General features: G+C 63.2%; 1 protein-coding gene across 3 annotated transcripts; it reads left to right on the top strand.

The window, feature by feature from the left end:
* The first annotated feature begins 2,728 nt into the window (after nucleotides 1–2,728).
* On the top strand, nucleotides 2,729–13,256 carry CTSD (cathepsin D). Of its 3 annotated transcripts, XM_081062967.1 has the most exons (10): nucleotides 2,729–2,992; nucleotides 3,337–3,457; nucleotides 5,569–5,728; nucleotides 7,321–7,444; nucleotides 7,941–8,059; nucleotides 9,438–9,664; nucleotides 11,468–11,590; nucleotides 11,932–12,076; nucleotides 12,199–12,297; nucleotides 12,378–13,256. In XM_081062967.1, exons 2-10 carry the CDS (start codon nucleotides 3,390–3,392, stop codon nucleotides 12,543–12,545), a joined length of 1,233 nt encoding a protein of 410 aa, XP_080919093.1. In that variant the 5' UTR covers nucleotides 2,729–2,992; nucleotides 3,337–3,389; the 3' UTR covers nucleotides 12,546–13,256. The 3 variants fall into 3 exon arrangements, with proteins under 3 accessions (XP_080919093.1, XP_080919092.1, XP_080919094.1); XM_081062966.1 differs by lacking the exon at nucleotides 2,729–2,992 and having other exon boundaries at nucleotides 3,153–3,457; XM_081062968.1 differs by lacking the exon at nucleotides 2,729–2,992 and having other exon boundaries at nucleotides 3,322–4,971.
* The last annotated feature ends 41 nt before the right edge of the window (nucleotides 13,257–13,297 follow it).

Below are 13,297 nucleotides of genomic sequence, written 5' to 3'. Positions count from 1 at the left end.
GTGGCCAGTCTGGTAGGTGTGTAATGCTCCCTCATTGTTATTTTAATGCACAATCCCCATCTGACATGAGTGCCTTTTCATGAGCGTATTTTCCCTCTGTACATTATCTTTGGAGGCATGTTGCTTCAGATCTTAATTGGGTTGTTCCTTTCCTCATTGGTGAGTTTTAAGAATTCTTTGTGTATTTTGGATACAAGTCCTTTATCAAATATGTGTTTTCCAGTCTGTGGCTTGTCTTTTCATTCTCTTCACAGTCTTTTTTTTTTTTTTTACAGGTTTGGTGTTTTTTAATATGTTTCCTATGTAAATGCCAAATCTCTCTTGGTTCCAAAGTCACCTTTACCTTTTCTGTGCTAAAGGGTGCACCATTGATAGTTCTCTCTGTCATCCACCTGGACTTGAGAGCTGTGTGCGGTGTGAGTGTCAGTTCCAGATGCTTCCATCTAACTGCGTCCTGACAGAGAAGACGTCGGGCCCCCTGCGTGTCAGCGCCAGGCTCTCCGTCTGTTCCGCCGTCTATCCTTGCACCAGCACTACGTTGCTTTGAGTGCTGGACTTTACAGGAGCCATTCTCTCTTAAACTCACCCACACGTCATCTCAAGCTCTAATTGCTAAATCCAGTGGTCAAGGCAGAGTCCTGTGTCCCACCTGCTCCACCCATGGCACCTGTCACAGCGGCCACCCCCTCCTAGAACTGCTCCTCACACACCTCTAGGCACTGGTCTCCTGGGCTCTCCTGGCCCCAGCAGCTCCTGTCTGCTTTGCTGACCCCTCCTCAATTCTTTAACGTGGGAGGCCCCAGGGGCCTCTTCTAGTCTCTGTCCCACTCAGCCCCCAATTACATCCAGTCTCATTATTTAAATACTGCTGATTATTGATGACCCCCAAGTTTCTATCTCAGCTTGGACCTCCCCCCTCAACTCCTAACTCCAACAGCTGCTGGCACTCAACAGGCGCCGTATGTCCCCTGGGTGTCATCTCAACGGGACACATCCAAAGCTGAGCTCCCAGCCTTCCTCCCAGGCCCCTCCTCAGTCAACAACATGCCATCCTTGTGGCTATTTGGGACAGGCCCCTAGTCAGTGCTGAGTCCTCCATCGCATACCGTCTGTCCCATCCATCAGGGCCCACAGTACTGCCCTGCCTCAGAAGTGTGTCCCGAAATCGACTCTCCTCACCGCCTCCTCGGCCACAGCTGTCCGGTACCATGGCCTCTCAGCCGGGCTCCCCCCCATGCTCAGCAGGGCAGCCAGAGTGATGCTGATGGGGTCCTCCAGCTCATCCCTCTCAGAGACAAACCAGCGTCCTCCCGGGGGCTCCTCTCTGACCCCTGACCTCGTGCTCTGGTCAGCTGACTGGTGGCTGAGTTGGAGTTCGTTGACCTTTCCCCTCCTTAGTCTGCTTACAGGACGCTTCTCCCGTTGCAACAGCCTCCTTCCTGTCACCCCCGTATCCCCCCTGAGCCCTTGTCTCCTTCTAACTTCCTGTCAGCTGCCCGTGTGACTTCTGTCTCCCTGCCTAGAGTGTGAGTTCCACGAGGGAGGAATTCCTGTGTGGCTCCTTGATTCTCAGCACCCAGAGCATGTGATGGATGCTCAAAATTCCGAGTGGGAGGGGTAAGCAGATGCTCAAGTCGCATACGGACTGACCTGCCAGGAGTCTGAGTGGAGGCCAAGGGCAGTGGCTTCCAAATCCCCCTCTTCCCAGACGCCCCGGGCAGCTCCTTCCTACTGGGCCTCTGCACTCCGACCTGGAGTCCCTAGACCCTGGCCCACACCCACTTGGGGCCAGAGATGCAGAGCCGTGCCTGACGCCCGCCCCTGCCCTGCGGGCTCTGGAGCCCTGTTCCTACCAGGTCTGCCTTTGGGAGTGTCCAGGCCCTGCAGTTCTGTGCTGGGCCCACTGCCTTTGCTGGGGGTGGGGGACCTCTTCCTGGCCCTGCCCACCTTTGGCAGGGTGCTGGGGACAGGGCCCTCTGGGACCTTCAAACTGACCTCACCATGGGTGGCTCTGATGGGGGCCTTTGGCCTGTGAAAGAGCAGAGACCCCCGAGATACCTTCCGAAGCCACAGGGTTTCTTGGGGAACACGGGGCTCAGGCCAGGGCACCTGCATGCAAACGGAGCACAGGCTCTGCAAAGTACTGAGAGGGAGAGGCCAGGCCGGGGTCCCAGACGGGATCCCAGCCTCTGCAGTCAAGTCCTGTGGAACTGCCCACCAGGGAGGGACCCCTGAGCCTGGGGGGCAGAACCTCTGGGACCCCGAGCACCCGTTTGTCCCTGTTGAGCACCCATGTCCTGAGAACTGCTCTGGGTGCCAGAGAAATCATGGCAACAACACAAAGAGAAGGTCTCTGCTCTGTGCTAAGTGGACTGGCAGGGGGTCTCTGCAGGGGGATGGGGCCGTTCCACCCTCTGGGCCACCAGAGGGTCCCTTCACAGCCACTGTCCTCAGGGGAAGGCCCAAAGATCTCAGCCGGGGTCGCACCAGCCCTGGCACACACAACCGGCCAAACACAAGCAGCTGCCCCTGGACCCCAAGCTGTCCACACGGCCTCTCCTGCACACACCCTCCAGGGAGCCTGCCTGCCTCCTAAGTGCCTCTGTAAGAGCAGTCACTTTCTAGCACATGCCCCACTTAATCTTCTTCTTGACATGGACCTTCCTTAAGATGGCCTGCCCAAACGCCTTTCCTGTTTACCGTTAGGCCCTGCCCCTCCTCTGGCTGGGATTGGGGCAGGGGATGAAGATGGCCCTCTCCTCAGACAGCAGAACTCTGCCCTTGACCCCAAGTGGGGCAGGGAGGAATGGATGGGGAGGCCCTGGAGGGCAGGGGTCACTGTGGCCTCAGAAGGGCTGAGCACTGGAGGGAGGAAGGATTCCCACCCCCAAGCCCTCCCGAGTGGCTGGAACTGGGAGGCCTGGTTCCTTATTTGATTCCACTGCCCAGAAGCCTTTGAGACGGGACCTAGAGGGGACTGTACACTGTGCGGGTAGGAGGGTGAGGGGTCCCAGAGGAAGTTGGTGGAGAGTGAGGGCAGGGGGGGGGGGGGGAAGCGGCCAGGCCTGAGACCCTTCGGCTCCGGCAGGTGGCCGCCCGCGCGCGACCGAGACAGGTGAAGTCCACGCGGGGTCCCAGCAATTCCCGGGGTCGGGGGCGTGTGCCTGCGTGGGCAGGGCGCTGAGCGCAGGCCCGCGCGGGGCGCGTCTCCTGCAGGCCCCGCGGGATGGCCCCGCCCAGGCCTCGCCCCCGCGCACGCCGGCCGCGGCCCACGTGACCGGCCCGGGTGCAAACAAGCCTGTCAGCTGACCCGGCCCGACTGCGCCGTCATCGCAGGTATAAGCGCTGACCTCCGGGCCGTCTGCTCCGACCCCGCCGCCGCCGCCGCCATGCAGCCTCCCAGCCTGCTGCTGCTCGCCCTCGGCCTGCTGGCGGCGTCCGCCGCCGCGCTGGTCAGGTGAGACCCGCGAGTCCGGGACGCTGGTGCTCGGGGCGCCCGGGGACCTCCGTGCGCCCCTGCCCTCCCAGCCCGGGTGGAATCCCGCCGTGGTGCCCCGCGCGGCCTCGGGCACCACCCACCCTCGGCGGGCCGGGCTGCTCTGCAGGTGCTGGGCGCGTGCGCGCAGGCCCCCGCCCGCCGGGCGACCGCCCCCCTGCCTCCTGGCGGGGTAAGGAGGGAGGGTGGCTGCGACCCCGGCCTAACCCAGCCTCCCCGGACAGGTGGGTTGGGGTGCCTGGCTGAGGTTTGTGTCTAGAAGACGGGAGACCCAGGTGTTGGCCTTGGAGGCCCCTGGAGCTGGCCGAGTCATTTTCCCACTTGGAGCCCCCCCTTGCCAGCTGTAAACTGGGCTTGCCCTCGCCTGGTTTGTCCCGTGGGATCTTCACCACAGGCCCTGGGCTGAGAGACCCTCGGGACCACCCGAGGAGGCCCAAGACACAGGAGGGAGCCAGCCTAAGGAGAGGGCCTGGGGGAGTGACCCCACTAGCTCCAGGAGGAGGGGGCCTCTCACCCTGGGGCTGGGCTCTGCCCAGGGAGGACCATGCCTTCCTCAGGCCTAGGGGCCTGTACCTGTGCCAGGTGAGCTCACCGACTGCCAGGCCTGACCAGAGCCGTGCCAGCCAGGCTGAGGAGTGACCCCTCAGCCCCCACGCTCCCACCCTTGCAGGGCTGCCTGCTCTTCCAGCAGGGGGAGGGGTGCTGTGGGGACCCTTTTCTGCTCCTGCCCCTACTCTTCCCCAGGGTCTTTGTATCAGGCCTTGGCCTGCATTCTTCCACCTCTGCTGTGGGCCGGTGGGTGAGGTCATAAGGGCTGGGAGCTGGCGGGGGGCCAAGTGGGCTGAGCCAAAGGGCTGCCCTGCGTGGGCTTCTCTGGGGCTGCCACTTGGTGGTGAGTATCCCCAATTGAAACAGTTGTGGGGGAGCAGCTGCAGGCCTGAGCCTGCCACACCCCACCCACAGCCCTCCCCTCAGGGATGGAGAGCAGTGGGGGTGGGAGCCTGGGGCTCTTGGGCAGGGCAGGTGAACCAAAGCCCCTCACACCTGCCCAGGTCCTATGGGACTGATGGCCACTGTTTCCTTGATTACCGGGGGGTATGTCCCCCATCCCCATCCTAGGCAAGAACCACAGGCTCTTCCAGCCTCCTCTTAGGCAAGGCCCCATCTTCCTGGAGCCCGCCCTTGGCATATCAGGACTAGCCAGCCGTGACCTTGAACTCCCAAATCCCCAGGCTGGGAAGACATTTCATCCAAGTGGTTCACTTTGCTCAGGTGTGCTCTCTTGGCCCGCCTCCTGGACCATGGGAGCAGGGAGCACACTCAGACACAGGGCAGCAGGGGTCCGGGGGAGGGCAGGGGAGGACCCCTGTTGCTGCTCCTTGATGGCAGAGCCTAGTGCACAACAGAAGCAGGACACCTGACCTCAACCCCATGTGCCCTCCTGCGGGGCAGACTGCCAAGGCCACCCCAGCTGGGTATGTGCACGGGGTTCAAGGGCCCTGTGAGGGTGCTCCCAGCAGACTACCGTGGGGCATGCGTGGCAGGCAGAAGGCAGGCTGGGAGCCCGGAGCCCGGCTCTCCAGGTTCATGCATGCTTGCCCTCCTGGTGAGGTCAGTGCAGGGTGGGGCGAGGGCGATGGAAGGAAATAGGGTGACTGAGGGGAGTCGAGGAGGACTTCTCAGAGCGGGGGCCATGGAAGTCCCATCTGATGCCAGGAGGTGGCCACCCCCGGGAGGTCAGGCAGGGGAGGAGGGGACCTTGTCAGCATAAGGTCTGGGTGGAGAGCAGATGCGGCCAGAGGGCCAGACCAGGAGAATGGCATGGCTCGGAGGTCTTCAGGCAGGGGTGACAGGTGACCACTGTCACCTACTGGACCCCACTGTTAGGGCTCCAGCTTCGTCACAGAAGAGACCAGAGTGGGGACAGGAGACAGGGGGCTCTATCAGAACCCTTGGTGGCCAAGGAGGGGGAGGAGAAGGTACCCTCCTCCTCTAGCTCTGATGCTGGGATGTGGGAGCAGAGTGTCCAGGAGGTGAGCCCCGCCCTAAGGCGCCCTGACCCCTCTTTACAGAATCCCACTGCACAAGTTCAAGTCCATCCGCCGGACCATGTCGGAGGTGGGGGGGCCCGTGGAAGATCTGATCGCCAAGGGCCCCATTTCGAAATATGCCCAGGGGGTTCCTGCTGTGACTGGAGGGCCCATCCCCGAGATGCTCAAGAACTACATGGACGTGAGTGTGGGGGGGGGTGTCAGCTTGGAGCGGGGGCCAGGCTGACCGCAGCACTGCATTAAATGGGAGCTGGCCTTTAAGACAAGTTCCGGGTGAGCTGGCACGTATTTTGGTGAAAAATTCCATTGTTCTCAGCAACCAGCACTTTTGAGCCGTTCACCCGTCCTGTGGGGGGAGGAGCTCCCACTCGGCCACACCCCCAGGTTGAGGCGTCTCACCTGCTGTGGGGCTTGCACAGCTCTGGGCTCTCCTGTGCCCAGAGGGTTGAGAGGGTGGTTGGGGTGACATCTCCTCCTGCGTCACTGACCGTCAGTTCAGAACTGGGCAGGTGTCTCGTCCTCAAGGTCAGGCTGTGGGAGTGGGGACAGCGTTACCCTCTACAGATAAAGGAGCTGGGCCCAGGGCCGCCGGTTGGCTGGGCGTGGAGGAGCTCAGAATCAGATGCAGGCTGCCCCGAGAGGCTGCAGGGTGGGGTCCCGGGGGGTCCTAGAGATTGGGTATCTGGGCTTGCCTGCTGGGGTGTGACTAACTGCCTTAGAGCTCGTGTCCCTCCCCATCTTGCTAGAAGGCCTGGGCAACCTGTGACCCAGTCTGTGTGTGCTACTGCTGCTTGAGTAGGAAATAGAATCAGAGGTGGAACATTCTAGAAGCCACACGTTTGCCCACCCCCAGCTCTGGGGACATCCTCTCTGTGTTCCCTGCCCCAGAGTCTTAGGCAGGCAGCCCCTTGCTGCCATTCAGCCTCTGGTCCACCTAGGGTTGGGACAGGTGGTTGTGCCCTCTGTCCTGCCTGGCTGGAGTCCTGGCTGTGCCAGGACGCTGGAGCCTTACGGGCATGTGACCCGGGCCAACTGACCAGTTCCTGATTTTCACACACACACACACACTCACACACACACATAACGGCCATTTGCTGAGTCATCCCACTCAAGTCTAGACACTTCTGTTGGGTCATGAGTCGGCTGCTGCTGGCGCTCCCTGGAGCCAAGTGGCCAGAGAGAGATGTCCCGAGGGGTATTGATGCTAGAATCCTGTGGTGACCAGTGTCCCAGGCTCCCTCCCCAGGGAAGTGGGTGCCCAGGAAGGCAGGCAGGGCCCTAATGGCCCCAAGTTCAAGAACGTGCCCAGCCTGCCAAGCATGGGGCTTCCCTTTGAGGCTGAGAGGGACACATGCCCTCCCCATGCGCGCTTGAGCACACCCAGACTGCCCTTGCCCCCCATGTGTACAGGTGGGGAATTGAGGCCCAGAACAGTGAAGCTTCCAGGGTGCCCCTTCTCTCCTCGGCCGCCCAGAACGCTCTCCCTGAGAGCCCTCCAGCCTTGGCCCCTGGGGCAGGAGCAGGTTAGGAAGTGAGGCCCGAGTCGGGCCCGGAGGTGGCCCCCGGCCTGGGGAGGCAGCCTCTCCCCTCCCCGAGGCCCTGCACCCCTATACCACAGAGGCCCTCCTTGCTCAAAGCTGAGATAGCGGAGTGGCAGGTCTTGGGGGCCCTGCCCCTGACCATCTGAGGCCTGGCTCCCAGTACAGCCAGTGGACTTCTCTCGGGCCCAGTGAGGAGGGCCTTCCCTGGCCCTGATGGACCCTGCTCCCCCAGGCCCAGTACTACGGGGAGATCGGCATCGGGACCCCCCCGCAGTGCTTCACTGTCGTCTTTGACACCGGCTCCTCCAACCTGTGGGTCCCCTCAATCCACTGCAAGCTGCTGGACATCGCCTGCTGTAAGCCACACCACGTCTGTCATGCCCAGGCGCCCCTGTCCCGTGGGCTGGGGGGTCTTGGGTGGGGCGCACAGCTCTCGTCCACCCCACACGCACGTGCACTCTCCCCACGGGCTCTGGGGGCCTCGTCCAGTCCTGGGCTGTGGCCATGAGATGGCCACCAGGGAGGAGAGCAGCCACAGAGCTGCAGTGGCCCTGCCTTGGCAGCTCGGGCCACGGGCTGTTCCCTGCTCTTGGCCACGCCGGGCAGGCCCAGCTTCAGGGCACCCGCTTTCTGGGTGAGCCTGCTCCTGCTGGCCTTGCTTCTCATCAGGCCGGGACCGTGGTGGCCGAGCATGGGCGAGCCATGGCCGACTGCCTGCTGGGCGGAGACCAAGGCTGGGAGTAGCAGCCGCTGTCCTGGGCCCTGGGGCCTGGGAGGGTGCTAGTGGCTGGCGGTGGGAGGTGGGAGGTCGGAGGCCGCGGGGCCCAGGCTGACGGCTCCCTGGTGCTGCAGGGATTCACCACAAGTACAACAGCGGCAAGTCCAGCACGTACGTGAAGAACGGCACGTCCTTTGACATTCACTATGGCTCGGGCAGCCTCTCAGGATACCTGAGCCAGGACACCGTGTCGGTGAGTGCCCCGGGCTCCATGTGTGACAGGGCCAGAGGGCCACCCCGGGCAGGGGTCTTGGCCAGCTCCCTGGAGGGGCTGCTCGTTCTAGACGGCCAGAGCAAAGGCTGGGAGCTGAGAAGGAGCCCGCGTGCTTGGTGGTGACGGAACAGAGGAAGGCCGGGGCGCAGACCTGCACGGCCCAGGGTCGAGAGGGGAATGTGGGTGGGGAGCTGCTGATGTGGCCAGGGTTTCAGCGCCTGCAGTCGCTGAGGCGCGGGCATCCGGCGCAGGCCTGGGACCAGGACCTGGTGAGGGGTGACTGGGGAGGTCTCCTGTCGGGCATGGTGGGAGGACTGGGTTTCATTCTAATGGGTTGGGTTGGAGGTGCTGGCTGGGGGTTTGAGGCCAGGCCTGGACGGGGAGCCTGCAGCTGGGGAGCCCTCTGGGACGCCCACAGAGGACACCGGGAAGGACAGGGGAAGAGCCAGGGGTGGCTGTCTGGGGCCTTGCTTGCACTAGAGGGTCTTTGAGACCCAGGGCAGGACATGCTCCCCGCCAAGGAGGTGTCAGCAAGCCCTTGATGGTTCTGCCCACTGCCTCTGTGTCTGGGCATGGAGCTGCCTTGGGGCTGCAGCTCTGGGGGGATGAGGGGCAAAGAGGAAGACGGGCCCCTCCCAACTTTGGTGGGACAGGGAGGCAGCAGAGCTTCCTGCAAGGCCAGCTCCTGCTGAGGTGTCCCTTGTCCGGATGGTGGGTGGGCTCAGGCAGCCCCCTGCAGTAGCTGGCACCTGTGCTGCTGCTCTGAGGACCGACCGGTGGGGACCTTCCCATGGTACTTCGGCTCCTTGCCAGGTGCCCTCCTGGGTCTCTCTGGGCCTGAAACAGGATGTTGCCCAACACATCCCCCTCCGGTGTCACCCCACACGCTGTCACCCACACAGCTGTTTCTCTCCCACATCCTGCTCTCTCTCTGCAGCCTTGGCTGAGGTGGGGGAGGGGCAGTGTGGCCCAAGTCTGCATAGGGGTTGGGTCATGGGGTCCCAGTCTCGGGGGCCTGCGCCCAAAGGCAGGAGCTGTTCCTGATGGGATGGGTGTGGGGGGAGGGCTGGCTTGAGCAAGGGGCCTCTCTCTGCTCTTTTCTATCTCTTGTTAGTGTCGTCCTGGCACAATGCAGACCCCACAACCCCGTCCCCCTTTCTTCAGCTCTTTCTTCCATCCCCCTGCCCATCTTGAGTCCCGTGTGCGAGATGCTAGGCAGTGACTGAGCTGGGTTTTGTGGCCGTGACCTCCCACATGCAGGGCTGGGGGGCATGTCCCGCCTGGGGCCCGGCGGTCGGGCTTGGCAGTCCATGTGGCCCACTGACCCCCCTGTGCCCCCTACCCCCACGGCCCGCAGGTGCCCTGTAATTCAGCTCTGTCAGGCCTGGGTGGCGTCAAGGTGCAGAGGCAGGTGTTCGGGGAGGCCACCAAGCAGCCAGGCATCACCTTCATCGCAGCCAAGTTCGACGGCATCCTGGGCATGGCCTACCCCCGCATCTCGGTCAACAATGTGCTGCCCGTCTTCGATAACTTGATGCAACAGAAGCTGGTGGACAAGAACATCTTCTCCTTCTACCTGAACAGGCAGGCTGGAGGGCCCCCGCACCCCCACTCCGGGGCCCCCTCCTCCCAGCCCCACTGAGCCAAAATGCAGGGAGAGGGGTTGGGCTGCAGCCGCCCCATGCCCACCCTCCAGGCAGTGGCCCCAGCCCCTGCCCTCTGCCCTCGGCCCTCTGGCTGGGGGCAGGTATGGCTGCCCTTTCACAGAGGAGCCAGCAGCCCCCAGAGAAGGTTGTGTGTTACCAGGGTCTCCCTGGGGGAGGTGCTCGGGCCGTGGTTGCAGGGTCGTGGTCAGTGGGCCTCGCTCCTGCGAGAACCAGAGCCGAGTGTGGTGACGGGCAGATGGGGTCCCTGGGTTGCTGACAGCTCAGAGGACACAGGCATGAGCCCTGATCTGTGGCAGGCGCTCTGGAGGCGAGGGGGCCAGAGCTTCCCAGGGAGGGGCCCGGTTGGGTCTGGAGAGCTGGGTGTAGAACAGGAAGGGCGGTCGCGGGGTAATGCTGCTTGGGAAGACCGTGGGCCTGGTCCCGTGCCGGAGCAGCTTCCCAGCAGGTGCAAGGCACACAAACAGTAGTCAGGTGACCCATGGCCGGGTGACCTTGGGAAGGCCTCACTCCTCCAACCTCAGTGTCTTAGGACCGTGATGTGGGCGTGCTGTGGGGTGGGGTGTGGGCAGGGGCAAGCCGGGCAGCCAGAGGGTCACTGCACCCCGCACGCCCTCTCTCCAGGGCCCACTTGTCACTCGGGGTCTGACCCCTGCTTCTGGCAGAATTCCAGCCCACAGGCCCCCGCTTGCTCAGCCCTTGTTCTCGGCTTGGCCTCTGCCCCTTGTGTGGTCAGTGGTGAATACTCAGCAGCAGCTGGAGTGAGCCCTCCCCCCCCCACTAGATCCTGGGTCCCAGGTGAACTGGGCAGGGTCGTTTCCCTGTCTGACCTTGGGGCAGATGAGGTGAGGAGGAGCCAGGAGGTTGCCAGGCCAGGGCTTGGGGATGGACAGCTGACTGGCCGGTGATGGGCTCAGGTGGGAAGTGGAGGTAGGGGTGAGGGAGTGAGGGGGAGTGGGCTCGCAGGATGGGTTTGGCGGGACAGGATGAGGGGGACTGGAGGCGTGATGTGGTTTCTTCGTGGGAGGTGAAGTGGAAGAGGGGTGGAGGCCACGCTGGTGGTAGGACAGGGGTCGCCTGGTGTTGGTGAGGGCAAAGGCCTGCCAGGAAGACCATGCTAGGCTCAAAAATCACTGTAGGTAAGATACTACAGTTGGGGAGAGGAGCCCGCTAGCACAGGCTGAACAGAAAAGTGGAGATCTGAAGAGGGAGCAAGTCACAGGGGGATTTGGGCATAGAAGCAGTAAGTGCAAATGTCCTGGGGGCAGGAACAAACCAGGTCAACTCTCAGGGTTGCCCAGCGCCTCCTCCTGGAAGCCTTCCTTGGTTTTTCTTCCCCGCTGACAGGGTTTTCCTTCTGGAACTCGGTAGCATGCCCTGAGTTCCTGCCCACCCCTCTGGCCCTGCTGTCCTCAGCTGGTGGGCCAGGAGCCCCTGAAGCGCAGGCAAGGTCTGTACCACTGGGCATGGGGCTTGGCCTGCAGTCTACCCAGGGTGTGGGATTGGAGCCTCACCCTGGGGGAGAAGGAAGTTCTATTTGTTTCTTGTGTCCCTTCTAGATCCTTCCATGCCTGGGCCCAGGAAGGCCCCTGCTCTGGCAGGCCCTCCCACATTGCCCAACCCAGCCCTTGCCTGAGACCTCCTGTCCCCAGCCTGCACCTGCCCCTCCCTCAGGCTGGGCGTGCAGTGGGCAGGGGCTTGACCCCCCTTCCTCTCCTGCCAGGGACCCTAACGCGCAGCCGGGGGGGGAGCTGATGCTGGGTGGCACCGACTCCAAGTACTACAAGGGCGCCCTCACCTACCTGAATGTCACCCGCAAGGCTTACTGGCAGGTCCACATGGATCAGTGAGTACTGGGCTGTGGGGGCTGCGGTGGGGGCTCTTCCCTCGTGCCCAGTCAGCAGGCCCCGCGGCAGCGACCGGCCCATGGCCCCGGGCGGTCAGAGGAGTGGAGGCAATGGGATGGGCCTGGGCCCTGGGCCCCACCGGCCCTAAGTGCCTCTTGCCAGCTCCCAGGGCTGCCCTCTTCTCCACATGGCTACGCAGGTGGCTATGAACCCGCCCCTGGCGCCTGACGCTGCTCGTGCTCGAGTCCTGAGAGGCAGAGGAGGAAACATCCTGCCAGGGCTGTGGTGGGCACGGTGGGGCCCAGGTGGCCCTGGGTGCTCATAGCCACCTCCCCTGCAGGGTGGATGTGGGCAACAGCCTGACTTTGTGCAAGGCGGGCTGTGAGGCCATCGTGGACACGGGCACCTCCCTCATCGTGGGACCCGTGGAAGAGGTGCGCGAGCTGCAGAAAGCCATCGGGGCCGTGCCGCTGATCCAGGGAGAGGTGAGCGGCCGTGTGTGCGGGGGAGGGGTGCCCAGGCTGCTGCCCCCAAACTGACCAGGGAGAAGGGAAGGGGAGGGGTGCCCAGGCTGCCCCCCAGAACTGCCGTCTCCTCTCTCCTCCAGTACATGATCCCCTGTGAGAAGGTGTCCAGCCTGCCCGAGGTCATCCTGAAGCTGGGGGGCAAAGACTACAAGCTGTGTGCAGAGGACTACACGCTCAAGGTGAGGGGGTGTCGGGCCAGGTGAGGGCGGAGCTAGACATGGGCAGTGCTGGCAGGCCCGTAACGCTCTGGCTGTCCCAGGTGTCACAAGGCGGGAAGACCATCTGCCTGAGCGGCTTCATGGGCATGGACATCCCCCCGCCTGGCGGGCCGCTCTGGATCCTGGGCGACGTCTTCATCGGCCGCTATTACACCGTGTTCGACCGCGACGAGAACCGCGTGGGCCTTGCCGAGGCCATGAGGCTGTAGCGGGCCACACGTCGGCAGAGGAAGGAGTGTCCCCGCCATCCGGGCTTTCCCCATCATACAGACTCACACTCGCACGCTCACACTCACACGCACAGCCTGGCTCTCTGGAGGCCGCTGGCCTCATGGCCCGCTGGTTTGTTCTATGGTTTTTCCCTCTCTGGTTTCAGAGTGCCGCCTGTCTGTCTGTCTGTCTGTGTGTCTGATGGAGGGGCGGGGCCCCTGGGCCAACCAGTAGGCCCATCAGGGCCCAGAGCTCTTTCACTAACTTGAAAGACCCAGCTTGACTTGGCCGCTGGTCAGTTGTGCGTCCCAGGACCCCCGCCCCCACCCCGTGTAGTTGCTGCCCCAGCCTGAGCCCTGGGGGGCCTGGGTGCCCAGGCAGGACGTCTGGCTGAGTCCCCGCTCTGACCAGACTTTTCTTTTGGTTCCTCCTCTGCCCAGCTTGGGGCCTGGAGCTGGCACTGCCTGCCCCCACCCATCCATTTGTCTGTCCCAGCGAGGAGGGGGCTGGAAGGGGTGGGAGGGGACAAAAGCCAGTCTTGTTCACAAGACTGTGGGATCATCCTGGGGCTTGACCCCATCCAGGAAGGCATTGGCTGGGCCCAGTGGGGCGGGAGGGGAGGGGGGCTAGCACCGGCCTTCTCGGCGGCTACCCCCTCTGGAGCGGCGGGAGCCAAAGTTGACGTGGAAATAAAGTTGTTGGTACCTCTTTCTCTGTTGGTGGGTTTTTTGCCCGGTGCAGGAGGGTGGGG

This window comes from Rhinolophus hipposideros, assembly GCF_964194185.1.
Source record: "Rhinolophus hipposideros genome assembly, chromosome: 10".
NCBI classification, from domain to species: domain Eukaryota; kingdom Metazoa; phylum Chordata; class Mammalia; order Chiroptera; family Rhinolophidae; genus Rhinolophus; species Rhinolophus hipposideros.
The sequence above is the reverse complement of the archived record's forward strand: the minus strand, read 5'-3'. Positions and strand labels throughout refer to the sequence as shown.